Source organism: Oncorhynchus clarkii, chromosome 1 (genome assembly GCF_045791955.1).
Source record: "Oncorhynchus clarkii lewisi isolate Uvic-CL-2024 chromosome 1, UVic_Ocla_1.0, whole genome shotgun sequence".
Classification (NCBI taxonomy): domain Eukaryota; kingdom Metazoa; phylum Chordata; class Actinopteri; order Salmoniformes; family Salmonidae; genus Oncorhynchus; species Oncorhynchus clarkii.
The window spans coordinates 39469324-39493515 of NC_092147.1; the positions used below are offsets into that span (position 1 = coordinate 39469324).

Sequence of the window (24192 nt, forward strand, 5' to 3'; positions counted from 1 at the left end):
ACAAAACAAAAGATTTAAGTGCCTTTGAATGGGGTATGGTGGAGATGGTAGTAGTAGTAGTAGTAGTAGTAGTAGTAGTAGTAGTAGTAGCCAGGAAAACACTTTCGCCACCTTATAAAGTCCATGCCACGAGGCTATTCTGAGGGGGGTAGTGCTATGAGGAGGACCTTAGTGAGGACGTTACCCGTGCCATGTCCACCAGGAAGTTCTCAAAGAGCTTCCATATGTGGTGGCTGGTGTAGATCTCCTTCATCTCCACCTCAGTGTCCACGTAGCAGTGGTTCACAAAGTTCACGTAGGCCGTCTTCACCTGGGGAGGGAGGGCCAATAGAAACCATGCATTCAGATGATTGGCAGGTGTGAAAGATTACACTGAGGTGAATGAATGCTAGGCTATATCAAGGCTGGCTGTTCTGGAATCAAATGTTATGCATCTGTATGCAAACAATGGGTGCATGCCAATTGTCTATAATGGAATATTATCTTGCTTTACTTTCCCTCATCTGCACTGATGCAGATGCAACTCCAATTCACAGTACGCATATACCAAGCGTCATGCCACTCTTACCTATCCTGTGTATCCTCAGATTAGTGCAGATGAAGTTGAATACAAGGCTAGAAAATCACACACTACTGAATCACACCTCAGCACCAAATGACAAAGCCTCTCAATATGACCCCACCCCTTCCCCTGTACCTCAGGGATGCAGTCTTCGTGGGTGACCACTTTGACAATGTCGTCGAGGGGCAGCAGGGAGTTACATTTCAGCTCGGTGTATACGTTCTTGCCCTCGGTGCAGACAGCGAGGAGCTCTACCAGAGTGTTGTGGTAGGCCAGGGCGCCGCCCTCGTCCCTACGCTCCATCTCGCAGCACATCATCTGGAACAGCACCGGGAAGGAGGAGCGGTCGTTGTAGAACACCAGCACGTCCTCGCCACCGTTCACCAGCTGGGGGTGGGATGGACAGAAAAGCAGACAGACGAGTGGAGATTAGACAGGGAATACCTTATCACTAGTGGGGATAACCAATATTGATAATTCAATATGATATTAAAATGTGATATTCGTGATATTGGTTAATTATTCCAGTTAAACTAAACTGAGACTCAACATGCAATGACTTCCTGTAACGCCCTCAACCAAGATTCCAACCAACGTCTATGGGCAAATAAATAAATTCTTCCACAAGGTATCTCTAAAAGTAGTCACATTTTAAGTCTCTCGTGTTTCAAACATCTCTAGCAAACCCTGGCTAGTTTGGAGATAGTGGTAGTGGAAACCATGCTATTGTGGGGTCTCCACAGCCTTATAAAGATAGCATCATCATCATCCCTCGCCCACCTCGGTCATGACCTTGTCCTGGCACTTTTTCACGTACTTCCCGTCGGCCTTGACGATGGTCAGGAGGAACTTGAGGTACTGGACGTGTCGGCCGTGCGTCTCGATGCAGTGGACAAAATGGTGGACCACGCGGTCGCTGATCTCGTTGCACAGGTGGAAGTTGTTCATGAAGATGTGGCGCATGGTCTCAGCCTCCAGGAGCTGGAGAGAGGGAGAAGATGTGCACAGTGAATTCACATTCATTGACATATGGATATCCAGTAATAGAATGCATTTATTGAGTTGAAAATTAGTAAGAAGTGAACAAACATGTACAGTACCAGTCAAAAGTTTGGACACCTACTCATTCAAGGGTTTTTCTTTATTTTAACTATTTTCTACATTAATAGTGAAGACATCTAAAGTATGAAATAACACATATGGAATAATGTAGTAACCAAAAAAGTGTGAAACAAATTAAAATATATTTTATATTTGAGATTCTTCAAAAAGCCACCCTTTGCCTTGACAGCTTTGCACAGTCTTGGCATTCTCTCAACCAACTTCACCTGGAATGCTTTTCAGTCTTGAAAGAGTTACCACATATGTTGAGCACTTGTTGGATGCTTTTCCTTCACTCTGCACTCCAACTCATCCCAAGCCATCTTGATTGGGTTGAGGTGAGGTGATTGTGGAGGCCAGGTCATCTGATGCAGCACTCCATCACTCTCCTTCTTGGTCAAATAGCCTGTAGGTGTGTTGTGTCATTGTCCTTTTGAAAAACAAATGATAGTGGTACTAAGCCCAAACCAGATGAGATGGCGTGTCGCTGCAGAATGCTGTGGTAGCCATGCTGGATAAGTTTGCCTTGAAATTCTAAATAAATCACAGAAAGTGTCACCAGCAAAGCACCCCCACACCTCCTACTCCATGCTTCACGGTGGGAACCACACATGCGGAGATCATCTGTTCACCTACTCCACGTCTCACAAAGACACGGCTGTTGGAACCAAAAATCTCAAATTTGGACTCAGACAAAAAATAATAATCCACCGGTCTAATGTCCATTGCTCGTGTTTCTTGGCCCAAGCAAGGGTCTTCTTCTTACTGGTGTCCTTTAGTAGTGGTTTCTTTGCAGCAATTCAACCATGAAGGCCTGATTCATGCAGTTGCCTCTGAACAGTTGATGTTGAGATGTGTCAACCCTGTGAAGCATTTATTTGGGCTGCAATTTTTGAGGCTGGTAACTCTAATGAACTTATCCTCTGCAACAGAGCTAACTCTGGGTCTTCCTTTCCTGTGGCGGTCCTCATGAGAGCCAGTTTCATCATAGCGTTTGATGGTTTTTGCGACTGCACTTGAAGAAACTTTCAAAGTTCTTGACATTTTCCACATTGACTGACCTTCATGTCTTAATGTAATTTCTCTTTGCTTATTTGAGCTGTTTCTTGCAATAATATGGACTTGGTCTTTTACCAAGTAGGGCTATCTTCTGTATACCCTTCCTTGTCACAACACAACTGATTGGCTCAAATGCATTCAGAAGGAAAGTTAAAAAGGCACACCTGTTAATTGAAATGCATTCCAGGTGACTACCTCATGAAGCTGGTTGAGAGAATACCAAGAGTGAGCAAAGCTGTCATCAAGGCAAAGGGTGGCTCCTTTGAAGAATCTCAAATATAAAATATATTTTGATTTGTTTAACAATTTTTGGTTACTACATGATTCCATATGTGTTATTTCATAGTTTTGATGTCTTCACTATTATTATACAATGTAGAAAATAGTCTAAATAAATAAAAACCCTCGAATGAGTAGGTGTGTCCAAACTTTTGACTGGTACTGTATGTCCCGTGTATGTGTTTGTGAGTGTGTGTCCATACATGCATACAGTGTGTGAGTGTGTGTGTGCAAGCACAGTGGGCATGAACGAATGCGTGCATGCATGTTTGTGTTAGCGTACCCCTGGTGTAAGGAACAGGTTGAGGTATTTGTGGAGCAGAGCCTGGTTCTGGCTGTTGCCTCTACAGAAGTACTGCAGGAATACATGGGCCAGTGTCATGATCTCATTCATCTTCTCATCACTCTGGGGACAGACATGAGTCACAACACGCTTTCACAATTGCATCACCACAAAATCAATCCATACAGATGGTCCAACAAAGCTACCAGGGCAGTTTTTATATATCTAGTCAAGTTTTATCCAGGTAAGGTCTGGTTATTGAGCATGACAACATCCATGTAAGGCTTTGAGGGGCCTCATCTGAAGCATTTATTTTAAGCCCAAATGGACTGGGCGCCTATGTGTGTTTGACACTTACTGTAATGACTGAAATCTCTAAATGTGATGACGTGCTCACCTTCTCATAAGGTATCTGGAGCAGGTCCAGCACCACAGAGTGAGCCCCCATGTTCTTCAGCAGCCTCTGCTGCTGCACACAACTCTTCTTACTGGGGTAACACAGCTTACTGAGCCGCAGCAGGATCTACAGACCACACGTACACACAGATCAGACAAACACATACAGCACATTCAGAAAGTATTCAGACCACTTTTTCCACTTAATTACGTTACAGCCTTATTCTAAAATTGATTAAATTGTTTTCCCCCCCCTCTCATCAATCTACAAACAATACCCCATAACGTCAAAGCAAAACGTTTTTTTTTAGAAATGTTTGCTCATAAAAAATACAAATGAAATATCACATTTGCATAAGTATTCAGACCCTTTACTCAATACTTTGTTGAAGCACCTTTAGCAGCGATTACAGCCTCGAGTCTTCTTGGGTATGATGCTACAAACTTGGCACACCTGTATTTGGGGAGTTTCTCACATTCTTCTCTGCAGATCCTCTCAAGCTGTCAGGTTGTATGGGAAGCGTCGCTGCACAGCTTCTTTCAGGTCTCTCCGGATATGTTCGATCGGGTTCAAGTCCGGGCTCTGGCTGGGCCACTCAAGGACATTCAGAGACTTGTCCCGAAGCCACTCCTGCATTGTCTTGGCTGTGTGCTTAGGGTTGTTGTCCTGCTGGAAGGTGAACCTTTTCCCCAGGCTGTGGTCCTGAACACTCTGGAGCACGTTTTCGTCAAGGATCTCTCTGTACTTTTCTCTGTTCATCTTTACCTCGATCCTGACTAGACTCCCAGTCCCTACAGCTGAAAAACATCCCCACAGCATGATTCTGCCACCACCATGCTTCATGGGATGGTTCCATGTTTCCTCCAGAAGTGACACTTGGCATTCAGGCCAAAGAGTACAATGTTGGTTTCATCAGACCAGAGAATTTTGTTTCTCATGGTCTGAGAGTCCTTTAGGTGCCTTTTACTGAGGAGTGGCTTCTGTCTGGCCACTTTACCATAAAGGCCTGATTGGTGGAGTGCTGCAGAGATGGTTGTCCTTCTGGAAGGTTCTCCCATCTCCACAGAGGAACTCCCTGATCCAATGCCCTCCTCAACCGGTTGCCCAGTTTGGCTGGGCGGCCAGTTCTCGGAGTCTTGGTGGTTCCAAACTTCTTTCATTTAAGAATAATGGAGGCCACGGTGTTCTGGAAGGACCATATACTGCAGACATTTTTCTGTGTATCGACACAATCCTGTCTCGGAGCTCTATGGACAATTCCTTTGACCTCATGGCTTGGTTTTTGCGCAGACAAGCACTGTCAACTGTGGGACATGATATAGACAGGTGTGTGCCTTTCCAAATCATGTCCAATCAAGTTAAAGAAACATCTCAAGGATAATCAAATGGAAACAGGATGCACCTGAGCTCAAATGAGTCTCATAGCAAAGGGTCGGAATACTTATGTAAATGTTTTTTATTTTTAATACATTTGCAACATTTTTTTTTAAACTGTTTTTCCCTTTGCCTTTATGGGGTATTGTGTGTAGATCCATTTTAGAATAAGGCTGTAACATAATTTGGAAAAAGTCAAGGGGTCTGAATACTTTCCGAATGCACTGTACATGCATTTAATGGCTACATAGCAATAAGTCTAAACTACACTTTTTCAGCTGCTTTAATTTAATGTTACTGAAGCTCATTCAATTCAATGTTATTGTATCCATTCAGGAGCATTTGATAAAGGCAAGGCAGGTTACAAGGCAGGCAAGTCCAACTCATGTTGGCCACACATTGGCCAGTGATGTGAGGTCTGTAAATTGTTAGTGTGCAATCAATAACCCCAGGGTCATGATGTATTTTCAGACTGCACTGACTAATTGATTACACTGCCAATACCACACACACTATAAGGGGACAGAATGGCAGCCCACCTCTTTGACGATGTTGTAGTTGTTAGCTTTGTTGCTGTCTATATGAGGCTTCACATCCCCATCCTGTACTGGACTCAGGATGCCCGCCTCCTGTCATTTACACAACACAAAAATATTTGGAAGTTAGGATTCAGCCCTCCCTTAGCCATAAGTGCTGTGTGGCCTTTAGGGGGCATACTATACTGTACGATAGTGTACTATAGTATACTGTAAAGTATAGTGTTGTACCTCCATGGTCTGCTCCTTGACCTGGCTGTCTCCTATGTCCTCACTGCCGTAGCCTCCACTCTTCTCCACCCACAGTTCAGACTTCTCCACCGCCAGCCTGAGCTGGTCCAGGTTAGTCTTGATCTGCTTGTAGTTCTCCACATCCTGCTCCGAAACCAGCAACTGCACCTGCAGGAGACCACAGGAACACACAGTGAAATCAGACACACACATAAAAACAGATCAGGCGCACACTCATGAACCACCAACGGTGCCTTTACCTGTTTGAAGGCCTGTAGGACCTCGGCTCTCTGGCTGAAGTGTTTGAACATGAGCTGCAGCGAGCCGGACACCAGCGGGGTGTAGTCCTGCATGATGAGATGGATCAGTACCCTCAGGAAGGTCCTGCCTCCCTCGTCATCCAGCTCCACAGCACTACACTCTGAACTAGAAGCACCAGAAGAAGGGTTAGAGAGAAAAATTGGTAGACACGGCACGACACACTGAATTGGAAGCACCAGACTCAGGGTTAAAATAAAATATAATTTTTCACGTGCCGAATACAACGGGTGTAGATTTAACATGAAATAATTGCATACGAGCCCTTCCCAATCAAGCAGAGTAAAAAGAAAATGTGAATATAAAAATTAGGAATACATAACAGGGGTATGAGGTAATTGAGGTATATATTTACATGAAGGCAGGGTAAGGTTACTACAGTTGAAGTCCGAAGTTCACATACATTTAGATTGGAGTCATTAAAACTCATTTTTAAACCACTCCACAAGTTTCTTGTTAACAAACTAAAGTTTTGACAAGTCGGTTAGGACATCTACTTTGTGCATGACACAAGTAATTTTTACAACAATTGTTTACAGACAGATTATTTCACTTATAATTCACTGTATCAAAATTCCAGTGGGTCAGAAGTTTACATTCACTAAGTTGACTGTGCCTTTAAACAGCTTGGAAAATTCCAGAAAATTATATCATGGCTTTAGAAGCTTTTGATAGGCTAATTGACATAATTTGAGTCAATTGGGGGTCTATCTGTGGATGTATTTCAAGGCCTACCTTCAAACTCAGTGCCTCTTTGCTTGACATCATGGGAAAATCAAAAGAAATCTGCCAAAAATTGTAGACCTCCACAAGTCAGGTTCATCATTGGGAACAATTTCCAAATGCCTGAAGGTACCACGTTCATCTGTACAAACAATAGTACGCAAGTATAAACACCATGGGACCACGCAGCCGTCATACCGCTCAGGAAGGTAGACGTGTTCTGTCTCCTAGAGATGAACGTACTTTGGTGCGAAAAGTGCAAATCAATCCCAGAACAGCAAAGGACCTTGTGAAGATGCTGGAGGAAACAGGTACAAAACTATATCCACAGTAAAACGAGTCCTATATCGACATAACCTGAAAGGCCACTCAGCAAGGAAGAAACCGTCATAAAAAAGCCAGACTACGGTTTGCAACTGCACACGGGGACAAAGAAGGTACTTTATGGCGAAATGTCCTCTGGTCTGATGAAACAAAAATAGAACTGTTTGGCCATCGTTATGTTTGGAGGAAAAAGGGGAAGGCCTGCAAGCCGAAGAACATCATCCCAAACATGAAGCACGGGGGTGGCAGCATCATTTTGTGGGGGTGCTTTGCTGCAGGAGGGAATGGTGCACTTCACAAAATAGATGGCTTCATGAGAAAGGAAAATTATGTGGATATATTGAAGCAACGTCTTAAGACGTCAGTCAGGAAGTTAAAGCTTGGTCGCAAATGGGTCTTCCAAATGGACAATGACCGCAAGCAAACTTCCAAAGTTGTGGCAAAATGGCTTAAGGACAACAAAGTCAAGGTATTGGAGTGGCCATCACAAAGCCCTGATCTCAATCCTACAGAAAAATTGTGGGCAGAACTGAAAAAGCGTGTGCGAGCAAGGAGACCTTCAAACCTGACTCAGTTACACCAGCTCTGTCAGCAGGAATGGGCCAAATTCACCCAACTTATTATGGGAAGCTTGTGGAAGGCTACCTGAAACGTTTGACCCAAGTTAATCAATTTAAAGGCAATGCTACCAAATACTAATTGAGTGTATGTAAACTTCTGACCCACTGGGAGTGTGATGAAAGTGCTCTCCCCTCTTTCTCTTGTAGTCCATGATCAGCTCCTTGGTATTTCTGACATTGAGAGAGAGATTGTTGTCCCGGTACCACACGGGCCAAATCTCTGACCTTCTCCCTGTAGGCATTCTCATCACCGTCAGTGATCAGGCCTACCACCGTCGTGTTGTCAGTAAACTTGATGGTGTTGGAGTCGTACGTGGCCACGCAGTCATGGCTGAACAGGGAGTACACACACCCCTGAGAGGCCCCCATGTTGAGGGTCAGCGTAGCAGAGGTGCTGTTGCCTACCCTTACCACTGGGGGCCGTCCCGTCAGGAAGTCCAGGATCCAGTTGCAGAGGGAGGGGTTCAGTCCCAGGGTCTCCAGCTTGGTGATGAGCTTGGAGGGGACTATGGTGTTGGACACTGACCTGTAGTCTATGAACAACATCCTCACTAGTTATTTCCCCTCCTGTCCAGGTGGGAAAGGGCAGTGTGAAATGCAATTGAGATTGCGTCATCTGTGGACGGTATGCGAATTGGAGTGAGTCCAGGGTGCCTGAGATAATGTTACTGATGTGTGTAATGAGAAGCCTTCCAAAGCACTTCATAATTACAGATGCAAGTGCAACAAGGCAATAGTCATTTAGGCAGGCTACCTTGGAGTTCTTGTTACAGACACAGCACAATGTTCTGAACTGGAGGCATACACAGGGTTCTAGACAGACACTGGGACACAGACATATAGGCACACACACACACCACCTTTCTCTGAACTAAAACCATAGTGCACCCTTTTTCTCACACACACGTATGTAGTCCAACAGTTGATTTACCTTCCAGCAAACATTGTCTCTGCTTTGGCTGCAATCTCATCAATGTCTGGATCTGAAACTGTACAAAATATTGTGAATCACTGAACCCAATTGTAGAAAGTCCAATTACAAAAAGTAATTGGTGCCTGTGACAGCACAGCGCAAACAATTGATTACAACAGCAATCAACAAACCAGCAGGATTCCCCTCAGATATTAACTGAAACACTCAAGATTCCCCCAGCCTGGTCCTAATTTGAGCATAGGAGTTGGCAAGATAGTACAAATAGATCTGGGACCACGCCAAGATGTCCCTATGTAATGATAGAGCTTTACCTGACATGGAGGGAAATTCAGACAATGACATAGAGCTGTCCGGTAGATTACTGTCCCCAAACTCTTTCTTATAGATGGACAACAGGTAGGTGATCCTATAGTCCAGTCGCACACTCAGAATAAACTGATGGGAGAACAAGATGGAAGCAGATCAAAGGATCACCATGTTAAATACCTAAATGTACACAAAGCTAAAATAGTGAAATCAGAGACCTTGAACAGTGTTTACCAACTGTTTGTTATTGCGTATTCGCACATGATATACATCAGGGGTAGATAGGCAACTAGATTCAGCCGCAGGATGATTTTTGTCAAAGCGGATGGTCGGGGGCAGGAACAAAATTATAATAATTTGTACACTACAAATTGACCACAACTAAGCCCAATAACAAATTGTATTTGAAAATAATAATTTCATACTTTGATTGTACTGAGTCACGATCACGTCTCTTTTTTTATTCGTGGAAATACTTGGGAACAGACTTCTTAAATTAAACTAATTTTCAGCTGAATTCCTGGAGATTTTTTCCTGGAGATTTTTTTACTAAAAACTTGTGGGGCAAAATAAAATAAAAATCACTTGTGGGACGGTTTTGGTTCGTCTGTTGCCGACCCCTGGTACACACCGTCCAACCAAATGCTTACTTGCAGGTTCCTTCTCAACAATGTAACAACAATAAGAAATAATACAAGTACAAAGTAAATGGTCCGGTAGAATAGAAAACATTTTAGCATGTGTATAATAAAAGGCACAGTTTATAGTACATTATTGTACCAAAAGTATACAATCAATCACTTCCCCTCAAGAATTTAAAATGCATTGGAGACCGGTATAGAGGATTTGACCACAGCCAGCCTCAAGCCACAACAGTTACAGGTAACTGGCCCTCCAGACCACATGGTGGAGCTCCACTCACTTGTAAAATCTCAATGATTTTGAGCTTGGTGTCCATGACCATGACATCCTCGTTGTCTGTCAGACAGAGTGGTTGTTTTCTGTCCTGAAGGGACGGGGGCGTGTTCGGGAGGTGGTGAGGCTGGACGTGCCCTCGACTCAGCACCATCTGAGTCATCATCTCTCCCACACCGTGGATGGTACGAAACACGTTGTTCCCTGGAGGACAGAGAGACAGACTGAAAAAGACAGGGACTACATGGCAACATTTTCTGTTGTGTGTCCTAATGAACACGATCCAGGACATACAAGCTCTTTAGACAACAGTAGCTTTAACAAAGAGATGGGGATCAGAACACATGTCTCTTAAAGTTGTTTCTGATTGTGATCTGGACACTGTCATCTACAATGAACAAAAATATTAACGCAACAGTGTTGGTCCCGTTTCATGAGCTGAAAAAAAAAAGAACAAAATAATTTGACATTTTCCAAAATCAAAAAAAGCTGACTTCCCCTGAGAAATATTTTTTCTGTGATAAAGCCCTTTTGTGGGGGAAAACTCATTCTGATTGCCTGGGCCTGGTTGCCAAGTGAGTGGGCATATGCCCTCCAAGGCCCACCCATGGCTGCACCACTGCCCAGTCATGTGAAATCCATAGATTAGGGCCTAATGAATTTATTTCAATTGACTGCTGTCCTTCTTTGAACTGTTACTCTGTAAAATCTTTGAAATTGTTGCATGTTGCATATATATTTTTGTTTTGTATACTCATATCTACTCATGTACCATTTCATCTATCTATCTATATTGCATTATTCAATATGAAATGTGCATGCTTAATAAATAAATACATTGTTTTGTGATTTAATGAAATGTTTTAATCCGTTATTTAATTAATTAATTTTCTGTGTGACTGACCTGCCTCTGGGCTCTTGCTGAGCTCGGCCATGTCGTTAAGCGGGTGCTGGACAAAGTCCAGGATGGCCAGCAGAGTGCGTGTGAGACGCAGCAGCTCACTGAAGCTGTAGAAGCCAAAATAAACCAGGTTACGGGCCAGGTGCACCACCTACAAGACAGGAGAGGAGAGAGACGTGGATTTCCCCCCACAGAGGCCAGAGTTAGACACAACTTGACATCAGAAAGTAATCATGTCCATTACCATCTTTGGTCACCACTGGGTGGGGTGGGAGATCGACTGTTCTAAGAGTTGTATTATTGTGTCTTTGCGAAAATACAACAAAAAGAAAGTAAACATGTCTACATCCATAGTTTGGATTACAACCAATCACATGCACCCTGCTGGCCATCCACACAAATAATTGTGTACTTTCTTTTACCTCCAGAGTCAATTCATTCTTCTCTTCGTCTCCAAAGGGAAAGGGCTGGCTGACCACGTCTTTGAGGTATTCCTCTACAAACTCCATGGTGGGGGCAAACTTCCTCTTCATCTCCTCTCTGGAGGTGTCAGTGAACTCGTACTCATACCTTGGGCGACAGTTATAGAGTATAGTTACTGTATAGCGTAGAAACTCCAGTCTTTACATGAGAAACGAATGAACAGAGAAATGAACTTGTTTAAAACTGTGAAAGAGAGCTTCAGCCGAGAACATGACTGCCATGATTCTGTAGAGAAAATAAAGTGCTGTCGCTACCTAGACGCATTAAAGAAATGTAGCAAACCGAAGATGCAATCCACCTGCGATGATTCTCTACCTAGAGGTCATTTTCTTTCAGGTGGTGTGGTGTGCCAGTTACAGATCCGTTATTGCCAAATCCTCAGATCCCAAAGCCACACATCGAAGCACCCCCCCCCCCCCCCCACCCACCAGCCACGCCACACTCACTCGTGGATGGTGATCTTGGAGGGGATCTCGGTCCAGAGGCGGGCGTAGCGCACGGCCACCACTGCCTCCTGGGGCTCGCGGTCCACGTGCATGTGCAGCATGAGGCGGCAGAAGGAGGCGCGCAGGTTGTAGGGCAGGCATTCGTCAAACATGCAGCGCAGGATCAGGTCCACGGGCAGCTGGCTGGACACCTGGTTGATGGCCAGGTACTGGCGGTCCAGACACATCTTGGCAAACAGGTTGAGCTGGTATCTGGAAGGTGGATGGGGAAGATGGATAGGAAATACATGGAGAAGAGGTGTCATAGAAATGTAGAAGAAATAGCGCCTGCACACTCATAAAGCCCCATAGAAATATGCCATGCTGTAGTATAGGGATCATCAACTAGATTCAGCAGCGGGCCTATTTTTTCTAGAGTGGATTGTCAAGTGGCCGGAACATAAATCACAAATAATATGTAGTCTGCAAATTGTCCACAAAAAGCTGAAACAGATTGACTAAAACAATATTTTCAAACCTTGCTTACATTTGTTTTACGATCACATCTGTCTACTATGCATGGGAATATTTTGGAAAAGATTTCCAAAAATATAAATCACTTGGAGCTGATTTGCTGGTCCAACAATTAAAACATTTTTATTTTCTCAGAGAACGTGGGAGGCCAAATTAATTAAACCCTGGCTCGCCAGTTGGTGAACCCTGACAGTAAACTTGTGTCAATCAATGGAAAGAAAAAAGTTATTTATTCACAAAGTAGGAGCTGAAAACACACACTCAAATGGTTGACACAGTGTAGATTAAAGGACCATGAATACTTGATACATAAAAAAATTGGAGAACCAATGTTTCAGCACTAAGTGTCTAATAAAGATTCCCAGAATGCCCTGCTGCAGTAGCTGTCTAGTACCTGTAGTAGGTGATGACGTCGTTGTCCAGCTTGTGGTTGCCCTTTGCATCCTGGGCCAGGTGGCGGATGGACTTGCCGTGTGGCTCCTTGTGGCTGTCAATCCAGTAGAGCCACACCTCCTCGTCCTCCTCGGTGTCCTCCTGCAGCATGGACGACTGCAAGGTAGTCTCCATGCTGGGGATGAGCCTGGGGGGGGGGGGGGGGGGGCAAAGGGGGAGAGGGGTGGAGGTTGGCAGTTGGCCAGAGGAGAAGAGCATTCGGATACATAGTGCCTACTACTATACTGTAGTGTATTTGAACTGTGTACAATTCTGCATACACCAGCTAACTGATATTCATCCAAGCTGTATTTTAATATAGATGTACCAGCATAATGGAATGTGAATTAGTGTACAACAGAGTCATGCCCAACGTCAGCGCTGCCCCATTGCACGGTAAAAAGACAAGTAACAGTCCCCAATCTGAGAAACTGATTCTAAACAGACTGTGCACTACAGTGTTAGGTAGAGAGCACAGGATGTGTGCGAGACTCACTTGGTCTGGATGAGGATCTCAGCGTTGGCGGGGTTCAGAATGAATTTACAGATGAGCTCCTGTGTCACTGGGATGGCCGTCTTATTGGACACGCACAGGTCTGACAGGTAATCCAGAAATCTGATAGGAAGACAGAGGACAACCAAACTCAATGGACTTAATCTGCTGAAAGACTATGAACCCAGTAGAGTGGCTTTAAAAAAATCTCACAACCACAGGCAACACAAACATACAGTATTAGACTTTTATTTTTTTTGCACATTGTGCATTATAGCCCCAGTTTGTATATCTAACTCAAACATTGGGATCATTGTGGATAAAATGTGTGTGTGTGTCATATGCATATTATAATGTGTGTTATGTATTGTACATCCCTCCTCTGCCCTGACCTGGGCTCTCGGTTGCGACGCAGCAGATTGACGAAGGTCTCGATCTCCTTGGCTGTGATGTGTTTCTCCAGCAGCTTGCGGTTGTTGTGGAGCAGGGCAGTGATGGTGTCCTCCGCCAGGATTTCATAACCGATCTGAGACTGCATGATGGAGAACTTCTTGGCTATGTACTCCTGGAGGGCAGAATGAGACCAATCGATACCATCACAGGAAAACATACGTTCTAGAAGGATAGCAGAGTGAAGAACATAGCAATGGAACTGCTAGAATGGGAAAGCCCCTCAGACCACAACAATTTGACTTCACTCTCATGGGTATCCTCTAAATGACAGACATGGTATTCTCTCTCTACATTAACCAAAACACAACAATGGATTTTCATCTCTCACATTCATGTGACTGAATTAACTAATGATGAGATGTGAGATACGCTAAAACACGTCGATATACTAGTATGGTACTACAGTCACTGAAGTTATTGACCAAGTAAGGTAGGTTTTGAGGACAACTACAGTAGGGAGGACTACTAGCCTGGTTCTTGCGGTAGTCCTGCTGGGAGTGGCGCAACACTCGGTAGCACAGCCGCAGCATGTACTTAAAGGGAGCGTAGCGCTGGTCCCCCAAGTCCTCCAGCTTCAGCATGGGACCCTCCCCCTGGTCTGTGAACGGGGCCTTCAGAATACCAAAAATCTGGAGACAGAGACATTTCAGAGGTTACAAGATTATGACATGATAACTTGCTGATGCCAAAGAAAACGCACTTCAAAAGGAGATGTTGTTGATGTTGTCCGCATCCTCCCTAATCCCGATAATGACCACTGCCAGCATCATTAGCGCTAACAATGCTATTAGCGGGCCTTTGGCATAATGGACTGGAGTTATTGCTCCCTTGAATTTCTGCTATCAGATGGACCGCTTACTCCCTGCACTCTAATCCCCATAAGTCACAGTGTAATGATCATGAGGGAAGAGACAGTGAAATTCACCTTCCTCTAGCTATGCGTGCCTGTCTGCTTCTGCGCTAGCATATATGTCTGTGACGTCAAAAGAAATATGCACAGTTGTTGTTAACTTTAACAGCTGTTGAAGATGTAAATCTGAAACGGTCAATGAAGAAAAAGTGATAAAGGTCTGCATGCATCGCTGTCATCATTACCCAATATATTTGTTAAGACAACGACAAACAGCACAGAAACTGGCCAAAGCAGAAACAAGACCAAAGCTAGAGGATACATGTTCAGGTGATATTCTGGGAGTGTGTGTGTGTGTGTGTGTGTGTGTGTGTGTGTGTGTGTGTGTGTGTGTGTGTGTGTGTGTGTGTGAGAGAGAGTATGACTGAGCTGACCTGGGCTAGAATGTTCTGTTCCCTCATTAGTTTCTGCCTCTCTCTGTTCGGGTTGGAGATGACCACAGACAGTACGTCCTGACCGTTGTTGGGAACCTCACACACAAAGAAGATCAGGTCCTCCAACAGCTTGGTCACAAACCTGGGAAACACGGGCCCGCAAAAGAGCATTGTTACACTTGCTTCAGCACTCTGAAATAGAGGTCGACCGATTATGATTTTTCAACCGATTATTGGAGGACCAAAAAAGCTGATACATCGGCCGATTTTTATTTATTTATTTGTAATAATGACAATTACAACAATACTGAATGAACAGTTATTTTAACTTAATATACAGTGGGGCAAAAAAGTATATAGTCAGCCACCAATTGTGCAAGTTTTCCCACTTAAAAAGATGAGAGAGGCCTGTAATTTTCATCATAGGTACACCAACTATGACAGACAAAATGAGAAGAAAAAATCCAGAAAATCACATTGTAGGATTTTTAATGAATTTATTTGCAAATTATGGTGGAAAATAAGTATTTGGTCACCTACAAACAAGCAATATTTCTGGCTCTCACAGACCTGTAACTTCTTCTTTAAGAGGCTCCTCTGTCCTCCACTCGTTACCTGTATTAATGCACCTGTTTGAACTTGTTATCAGTATAAAAGACACCTGTTCACAACCTCAAACAGTCACACTCCAAACTCCACTATGGCCAAGACCAAAGAGCTGTCAAAGGACACCAGAAACAAAATTGTAGACCTGCACCAGGCTGGGAAGACTGAATCTGCAATAGGTAAGCAGCTTGGTTTGAAGACATCAACTGTGGGAACAATTATTAGGAAATGGAAGACATACAAGACCACTGATAATCTCCCTCGATCTGGGGCTCCACGCAAGATCTCACCCCGTGGGGTCAAAATTATCACAAGAACGGTGAGCAAAAATTCCAGAACCACACTGGGGGACCTAGTGAATGACCTGCAGAGAGAGCTGGGACCAAAGTCACAAAGCCTATCATCAGTAACACACTACGCCGCCAGGGACTCAAATCCTGCAGTGCCAGACGTGTCCCCCTGCTTAAGCCAGTACATGTCAAGGCCCGTCTGAAGTTTGCTAGAGAGCATTTGGATGATCCAGAAGAAGATTGGGAGAATGTCATATGGTCAGATGAAACCAAAATATAACTTTTTGGTAAAAACTCAACCCGTCGTGTTACGAGGACAAAGAATGCTGAGTTGCATCCAAAGAACACCATACCTACTGTGAAGCACGGGGGTGGAAACATCATGCTTTGGGGCTGTTTTTCTGCAAAGGGACCAGGACGACTGATCCGTGTAAAGGAAAGAATGAATGAGGCCATGTATCGTGAGATTTTGAGTGAAAACCTCCTTCCATCAGCAAGGGCATTGAAGATGAAACGTGGCTGGGTCTTTCAGCATGATCCCAAACACACCGCCCGGGCAACGAAGGAGTGGCTTCGTAAGAAGCATTTCAAGGTCATGGAGTGGCCTAGCCAGTCTCCAGATCTCAACCCCATAGAAAATCTTTGGAGGGAGTTGAAAGTCCGTGTTGCCCAGCAATAGCCCCAAAGCATCACTGCTCTAGAGGAGATCTGCATGGAGGAATGGGCCAAAATACCAGCAACAGTGTGCGAAAACCTTGTGAAGACTTACAGAAAACGATTGACCTCTGTCATTGCCAACAAAGGGTATATAACAAAGTATTGAGATAAACTTTTGTTATTGACCAAATACTTATTTTCCACCATAATTTGCAAATAAATTCCTTAAAAATCCTACAATGTGATTTTCTGGATTTTTTTTCTTATTTTGTCTGTCATAGTTGAAGTGTACCTATGATGAAAATTACAGGCCTCTCTCATCTTTTTAAGTAGGAGAACTTGCACAATTGGTAGCTGACTAAATACTTTTTTGCCCCAGTGTAATACATCAATAAAATCAATTTAGCCTCAAGTAAATAATGAAACATGTTCAATTTGGTTCAAATAAAGCAAAAACAAAGTGTTGGAGAAAAAAGTAAAAGTGCAACATGTGCTATGTAAGAAAGCTAACATTTCAGTTCCTTGCTCAGAACATGAGAACATATGAAAGCTGGTGGTTCCTTTTAACATGAGTCTTCAATATTCCCAGGTAAGAAGTTTTAGGTTGTAGTTATTATAGGAATTATAGGATTATTTCCCTCTATACCATTTGTATTTCATTAACCTTTGGCTATTGGATCTTATTGGCACTTTAGTATTGCCAGTGTAACAGTATAGCTTCCGTCCCTCTCCTCGCTCCTCCCTGGGCTCGAACCAGGAACACAACAACAACAGCCACCATCGAAGCAGCATTACCCATGCAGAGCAAGGGAAACAACCACAGGCTCAGAGCGAGTGACGTTTGAAACGCTATTAGCACGTTCTAACTAGCTAGCCATTTCACTTCGGTTACACCAGCCTAATCTCTGGAGTTGATAGGCTTGAAGTCATAAACAGCGCAATGCTTGACGCACAACGAAGAGCTGCTGGAAAAACGCAGGAAAGTACTGTTTAAATGAATGCTTACGCACCTGCTTCTGCCTACCACCGCTCAGTCAGATACTTAGATACTTGTATGCTCAGTCAGATTATATGCAACGCAGGACATGCTAGATAATATCTAGTAATATCATTAACCATGTGTAGTTAACTAGTGATTATGATTGATTGTTTTTTATAAGATAAGTTTAATGCTAGCTAGCAACTTACCTTGGCTAACTGCATTCGTGTAACAGGCAGTCTCTTTGTGGAGTGCAACGAGAGAGAGGCAGGTCGTTATATTGCGTTGGACTAGTTAACTGTAAGGTTGCAAGATTTAGATCCCCCGAGCTGACAAGGTGAAAATCTGTCGTTCTGCCCCTGAGCAAGGCAGTTAAGCCACCGTTCCTAGGCCGTCATTGAAAATAAGAATGTGTTTTAACTGACTTGCCTAGTTAAATAAAGGTATAATTATTAATATTATTTTTTTAATCGGCGCCCAAAATTACCGATTGTTATGAAATCGGCCCTAATTAATCATCCATTCCGATTAATCGGTCGACCTCTAGTCTGAAAGTATGTTTTATGGTAGTTGGAGAAGAACATTGGTGGATGTGACAGTAGTACACAGAACACCTTGTCTGTCAGAGAGCCATGGTTGTTGCGGACATAGAACAGCCACAGGGAATGAGGAAATGAATAAACCTGATTGGTTTGTTAAGAATACTTAGTAATCCAAATACACAGCGTAAGTAACCCTTTTGGATGTGTCACTAGGGGGCATACTGTCCCTCCTAAACTGACTGAAGGCCTATCACATGTTGTGTTGTCCTCAGGAGCTATTTTCAATTACATTGCTCTGTCTAAAAAACGTTGCTAGCAGTCAAATCCTGTTTGGAGAAAAGTTAGGCTTAGATGGTTTCTTTACAGATATTCACACATTATACAATCCGGATGGACGGACAAGGAGATACGGATTATAGATATGCCTTCAGTGAGAGGATTTTCAGGAAACAAGTAGCCCCTAAAAAAACGTAACCAGTTATTTACCAGGCTCTGCATTGTAGCCTTCTAGGACACCCATGCACTGAAGCATAGCATCCTACATAGAGCTAGACTGTTCTGCACCTCCTATTGTTGTGAGCAGAGCCCTATATAGAGCTAGACTGTTCTGCACCTCCTATTGTTGTGAGCAGCATCTTATATAGAGCTAGATTGTTCTGCACCTCCTATTGTTGTGAGCAGAGCCCTATATAGAGCTAGACTGTTCTGTACCTCCTATCGTTCTGAGCAGAGCCCTATATAGAGCTAGACTGTTCTGCACCTCCTATCGTTCTGAGCAGAGCTCTATATAGAGCTAGACTGTTCTGTACCTCCTATCGTTCTGAGCAATGTTGCCACACTGCAGCTGCCTCACGGTCGACTCCAGGACCTTGTTGGCATCGTTAGCAAAGTCCAGGTCTCGGACCTCAGACAGGGGAACAGAGACAATAGCAAATGCCTCCTTGTCCTCCTTCGTACGGCAAGTGCCAATCTGTGGGTAGAGGGCATTCATTATCAGCCTATAGACTCAACCACAATCCTTCCAAACCCCACAACAAACCCGAGTTATAATAGTTACTTACAATGGGGAAAGGGGTGGGGGGGGGTGGGGGGGGTTGTGACTACATTTGATAAGTGAGTTTTGATGCACAAAAAAGCAACAATCGTGGAACTGAAACAGCAGGGGGGTAATGTGGGACCTTGAGCATGACGGGGCGCTCTTCCTCAGTGTCGATGGGAAAGTTGGTGCTAGTCACCCAGGTGTTGGTACACAGGTGCCTCAGCCGTACGTAAGAGTTCCTGTTGGGAAAGCAAAATAGTGTTGAAAGTTTATTAGGCTGTAATTGAAATCTCTTCCAAGAGTCCTTTAAAAGTGTTCCAAGAGTTTTGGATATCTTAAGTGTGTTTCAGGGGTCAGTCTGACCTGGGCACTAGACAGTCAGCCCTCTGCAGCGTGGTGGCGTCCAGCTCAAACAGAGAGGCGATGTCGTTGCCATGGGGCACAGACACCAGGGTGTAGGCTATCTTCTCTGCAGCCTGACGCTTCCTCTGGGAGTACACTGTATCCATCTCCGTCTAGATAGCACAGACACACACAAGGAGGTGGATACCAAAGTTCTTACGACTAGCATTCTCAATGCTAATATCAAAAAGCCTGTGCCACAGATCTACAGCACTGTAGAAAAAAACAAACAATGGCAGCTTAGGGAATAACAATGAGACAGTGCATGAGGTTTGGACTGCACTGTGTGGATGCTGCAGACAGATAATAGGACAGCACAGAGTTAACCGCTGCAGCGTGCTCCGCATGTCAATGGGAAGTAGCTCCACTGAACCACCCCCCCCCCCCCCCCCCCCCCTTCCCTCTGGTGACTCACTCCATCCAGCAGCATATAACAGCAGAGCAGAGCAGACAGCACGTCTGTCTCCCTCCCTCACTGGGCACCCCCACACCCAGACGTTATGTAAGTAGCCCCCTGAGTGTCTGAGCCACGGGGTGTGTGTGTGTGTGTGTGTGTGTGTGTGTTGCTGCTTGCGGAGGCAGAATACCAATGCAGAAGGTGCAGACAAAAAGTGCAGAAAAAAGCTGTCTGGGAATAAATGTGGTACATTGTGTGTGTGTGCGCATGTGAAAGTGAGTGACCGAGTGAGTGAGAAAAGGTCTAGAGAGAGAAGAGAGAGAGAGTTTGGATGCAAGCAGAAGCATCTGTTCTTGCTGGTGAGTGTGAGAGAGGATTGTGAAATAGGACTTGGAGGTGGTGTGAGAGAACAAGGTGGCCCAGTGTTTGACAGGCAAAATCCCTCTTCCAATGGAGAGAAACGCACACGCAAAGTCGCTCTCTTAGCAGAAACACACTGTTTGTAGAGGATTCACAGGTCCCTAAGCTTTTGATCTACCCTTTATGCAGTACTGTTTGTATTATCTTATCACGGATTGCATGACATTTTCTAGGAGAGACCATTGTCATGTGTTGTTCAACTGCTCAAACAAAGCTATTGAATAACCTTCATTTATCATTAAGTAAACATCACACATAGCAGAATACTCAGATACAGCGCATTCGGAAGGTATTCAGACCCTTCACTTTTAGCATTATTACATTACATTCTAAAAATTGGATAAAAATCTATACACAATAGCCCATAATCACAAAGCAAAAACAGGTATTCAGACCATTTACTCTGTACTTTGTTGAAGCACATTTGGCAGCGATTACAGCCTTGAGTCTTCTTTGGTATGACGCCACAAGCTTGGCACACCTGTATTTGGGGAGTTTCTCCCATTGTTCTCTGCAGATCCTCTCAAGCTCTGTCAGGTTGGACAGGGAGTGTTGCTGCACAGCAATTTCCAGGTCTCTACAGAGATGTTTGATCAGGTTTAAGTCCAGGCTCTGGCAGGGTCACTCAAGGACATTCAGAGACTTGTCCCGAAGCCACTCCTGCGTTGTCTTGGCTGTGTGCTTAGGGTTGTTGTCCTGTTGGAAGGTGAACCTTTTCCCCAGTCTGAAGTCCAGAGCACTATGGAGCAGGTTTTCATCAAGGATCTTTCTGTACTTCACTCCGTTCATATTTCCCTTGATCCTGACAAGTCTCCCAATCCCTGCTGCTGAAAAACATCCCCTCAGCATGATGCTGCGACCACCATGCTTCACCGTAGGGATGGTATTGGCCAGGTGATGAGCAGTGCCTGTTTTCCTCCAGACGTGACGCTTGGCATTCAGGCCAAAGAGTTCAATCTTGGTTTTATCAGACCAGAGAATTTGTTTCTCATTGTCTGAGAGTCCTATAGATGCCTTTTGGTAAACTCCAAGCAGGCTGTCAAGTGCCTTTTACTGAGGAGTGGCTTCCGTCTGGGCACTCCACCATAAAGGCCTGAATTGTGGAGTGCTGCAGAGATGGTTGTCCTTCTGGAGCTCTTTCAGAGTGACCATCGGGTTCTTGGTCACCTTGACAAAGGACCTTCTCCCCCAATTGCCCAGTTTGGCCGGGCGGCCATCTCTAGGAAGAGTCTTGGTGGTTCCAAACTTCTTCCATTTAAAGAATGATGGAGGTCACTGTGTTCTTGGGGACCTTCAATGCTGCAGACATTTTTTGGTACTCTTCCCCAGATATGTGCCTCAACACAATCCTGTCTCGGAGCTCTACAGACAATTCCTTTGACTTCATAGCTTGGTTTTTGCTCTGACATGCGCTATCAACTGTGGGACTTTATATAGACAGGAGGGTGTCATTCCAAATAAAGTCCAATCAATTGAATTTACCACAGGTGGACTCCAATCAAGTTGAAGAAACATCTCAAGGATGATCAATGGAAACAGGATGCTCCTGAGATCAATTTCAAGTATGATATCAAAGGGTCTGAATACTTACGTATATATTTAATACATTTGCAACATTTCCTAAAACCTGTTTTTAGTTTGTCATTATGGGGTACTGTGTGTAGATGGATGAGAAAAAAACATATTTAATCAATTTTAGAGCAAGGCTGTAAAGTAACAAAATGTGAAAAAAGATCAAGGGGTCTGAATACTTTCCGATTGCACGGTATACCATTTTGTTAAAATCAGTGGACCTGAGGTCCAGACTAAGGTCCATCAGACAGGACTATGAAAACATGAATAGTGTATCACTGACCTGACTCACCTCTGCTTTAGAATCCAAACTCTCATCCCGGAAATCAGGATTCATCTATAGGAAGAGAAGGATTTCAGACCCACACACAGCACACCAATGACTGACAAACCATTCTACAATAACATATTGTTGATTGTGACTAAGTTGACCGATTTGATCAACTTTATTATAGCCTTGGGGAAATTCTTATTGCAGTGCTGCACCTGTACAACACAATACAGGACACTGCAGAGAGAGGACCATAACAATGGGAACACCGTCATCAACAGCACGTCTGGAACCTCAACATCTGCTCACCTCTCACTACTAGCCTTATCCCAGACATATAATGAGACTAAACAGTCGGTAACAAGAGGCCTAGCCAAATCACAACTCCTCTGATTACATTTTTCATGCCACACATGAGTACATCAGTAGAGCACACAAAGTACACACAGTATTCAGAAAGAGTCTGATATAAGAGAGTAGAAGTGCTGATATAGGATCAGTGTTTACTTTCAGATCACAAGGAATAAGATCAGCACCCTCAAAACCAGGCCACTGAGAGGACTGACATAAGAGACAGTACAGAGACAGCAGTCTAGACAGAGAGTTGCATTGTGGTGTGTCGGCATCTCTCAGTTCCATGTGAGGTAGGCATTATAAACCAGTAGGGACAGGATGTTAACCCGAGTTGTTAACACCCATACACTGGCAATCAGTCAAGTCAGAAAAAATGATCTAATAAGGGTTGGGTAGTGTCGGTCATTTGAATAATTCCACGTATTTAGTCAAATATCTTGTGATAAGGAAAGCAATGTACATGTGATAAGGAAAGTAATGTACGTGAACAACACCCTGTAATACCGATGAGTCATTCATGGTTAGTCTTTAAAATGATCGGTATTCAAATTCAACCACTGACCGAACAGCAAAGTCAAAACACACTGAATAGACAACACAGCTGAACTAATACTGCAAGACATTTAAACAAAAACTATAGCCGTCTGACTGTCAATTGTGTGTGTGTGTGTGTGTGTGTGTGTTATGTGTGTGTGCGTAGGCAGTATACCTTATACCGGAAAATTTGGAAATAGCCACGGGATGGCTTGTCAATACCATCAAAACTATTTCTTTCAAGGTTTTTTAAAAATAAATTGTAATATTTGTAGCTACTTTGAAATGAAATACCTACAGTGAACTTGTGTAATACATTGAGATAAAAAAAATATTGCCTTGTTAATTTCACCTGTCACATAATTTTGCATTCTGAAGCATACAGGTAGTCAGTCCGCAGTCAAGTGATGTTTACAAATATACCGGATCCTTGTGAGTCACTCACTGTCGTGCAGCACGCGTCAGGTGATCTAGTTACAGTACGGAATTCACAACTAAATGTTTGCCAGGTAGATATCTTATAACTATTAAGTTAAAATGTCTAAAATGTGCTAAACGCTCTACAGTTGCACATTTGGCTAGATAATTTAGTAGCTAGTTAGCCATGTAGCCAAGTGGTTAGCTTCTCCAAAATCAAACTTTGCTTGGTAACAGCAGAGAATCGCTTCCTGGATCTAGCCTTACTGTCTAATATTTGTATCTAGCGTGCAGCAAACTGTGAGTAGCAGTTTTGAGTTAATTGTATAACTTTATGAGCTGGGATGTCTGTCCTGCAAATCGTTCAGGTCAGACTGTATAAACAATTTCGCAATGAGTTCTCTATGGAATTTGAGATGTACTTGTTAGTACTGCTAACCTTCGGATTACAGAGGCTCAGTGGGGTTTGAAAAAAATAAAACGACCCTAGTGTTCAGGATGGCACAAGGTTGGCATGAAGGTGACAGCCTGGAAACCGCCTAAGCCTGTGCGTGCATGTGTGCGAGTGAGCGAAGAGAAATGAACAGCCTACCTCTGCAGCCAGGTAGCTCCCAGTGGCCAGGTGTTTGAAGCGAAACAGGCTGTTCCACTGGCCAGCACCCCCTCTGCAGGGGTCGTAGTGCACAACCTACAATGGAGAAAAACATTTTTTTTTAAACGCACAAATCATACCAGAAAGATCCCA

The 24192-nt window shown here is 43.9% G+C and overlaps 1 protein-coding gene across 2 annotated transcripts in view; it reads right to left on the reverse strand.

Annotated features, from left to right (window-relative positions):
- The window catches only part of LOC139406899 (inositol 1,4,5-trisphosphate-gated calcium channel ITPR2-like), a 156386-nt gene that overhangs the window by 95803 nt on the left and 36391 nt on the right, over window positions 1–24192 (reverse strand). The window contains exons 9-32 of one of the 2 annotated variants that reach the window (XM_071150040.1): window positions 24040–24135; window positions 22155–22208; window positions 19444–19595; window positions 19220–19319; window positions 18851–19011; window positions 14968–15109; window positions 14154–14312; window positions 13623–13795; window positions 13234–13353; window positions 12700–12885; window positions 11793–12044; window positions 11286–11433; window positions 10867–11014; window positions 9970–10166; window positions 9053–9176; window positions 8739–8796; window positions 6083–6248; window positions 5823–5990; window positions 5595–5684; window positions 3682–3807; window positions 3285–3407; window positions 1343–1543; window positions 698–949; window positions 185–310 (exon numbers count right to left, since the gene is read on the reverse strand). In XM_071150040.1, the coding sequence (XP_071006141.1) occupies window positions 185–310; window positions 698–949; window positions 1343–1543; window positions 3285–3407; window positions 3682–3807; window positions 5595–5684; window positions 5823–5990; window positions 6083–6248; window positions 8739–8796; window positions 9053–9176; window positions 9970–10166; window positions 10867–11014; window positions 11286–11433; window positions 11793–12044; window positions 12700–12885; window positions 13234–13353; window positions 13623–13795; window positions 14154–14312; window positions 14968–15109; window positions 18851–19011; window positions 19220–19319; window positions 19444–19595; window positions 22155–22208; window positions 24040–24135 (3522 nt within the window). The remainder of the gene's footprint in view (window positions 1–184; window positions 311–697; window positions 950–1342; window positions 1544–3284; window positions 3408–3681; window positions 3808–5594; window positions 5685–5822; window positions 5991–6082; window positions 6249–8738; window positions 8797–9052; window positions 9177–9969; window positions 10167–10866; window positions 11015–11285; window positions 11434–11792; window positions 12045–12699; window positions 12886–13233; window positions 13354–13622; window positions 13796–14153; window positions 14313–14967; window positions 15110–18850; window positions 19012–19219; window positions 19320–19443; window positions 19596–22154; window positions 22209–24039; window positions 24136–24192) is intronic. The other variant, XM_071150049.1, reaches the window with a different exon arrangement.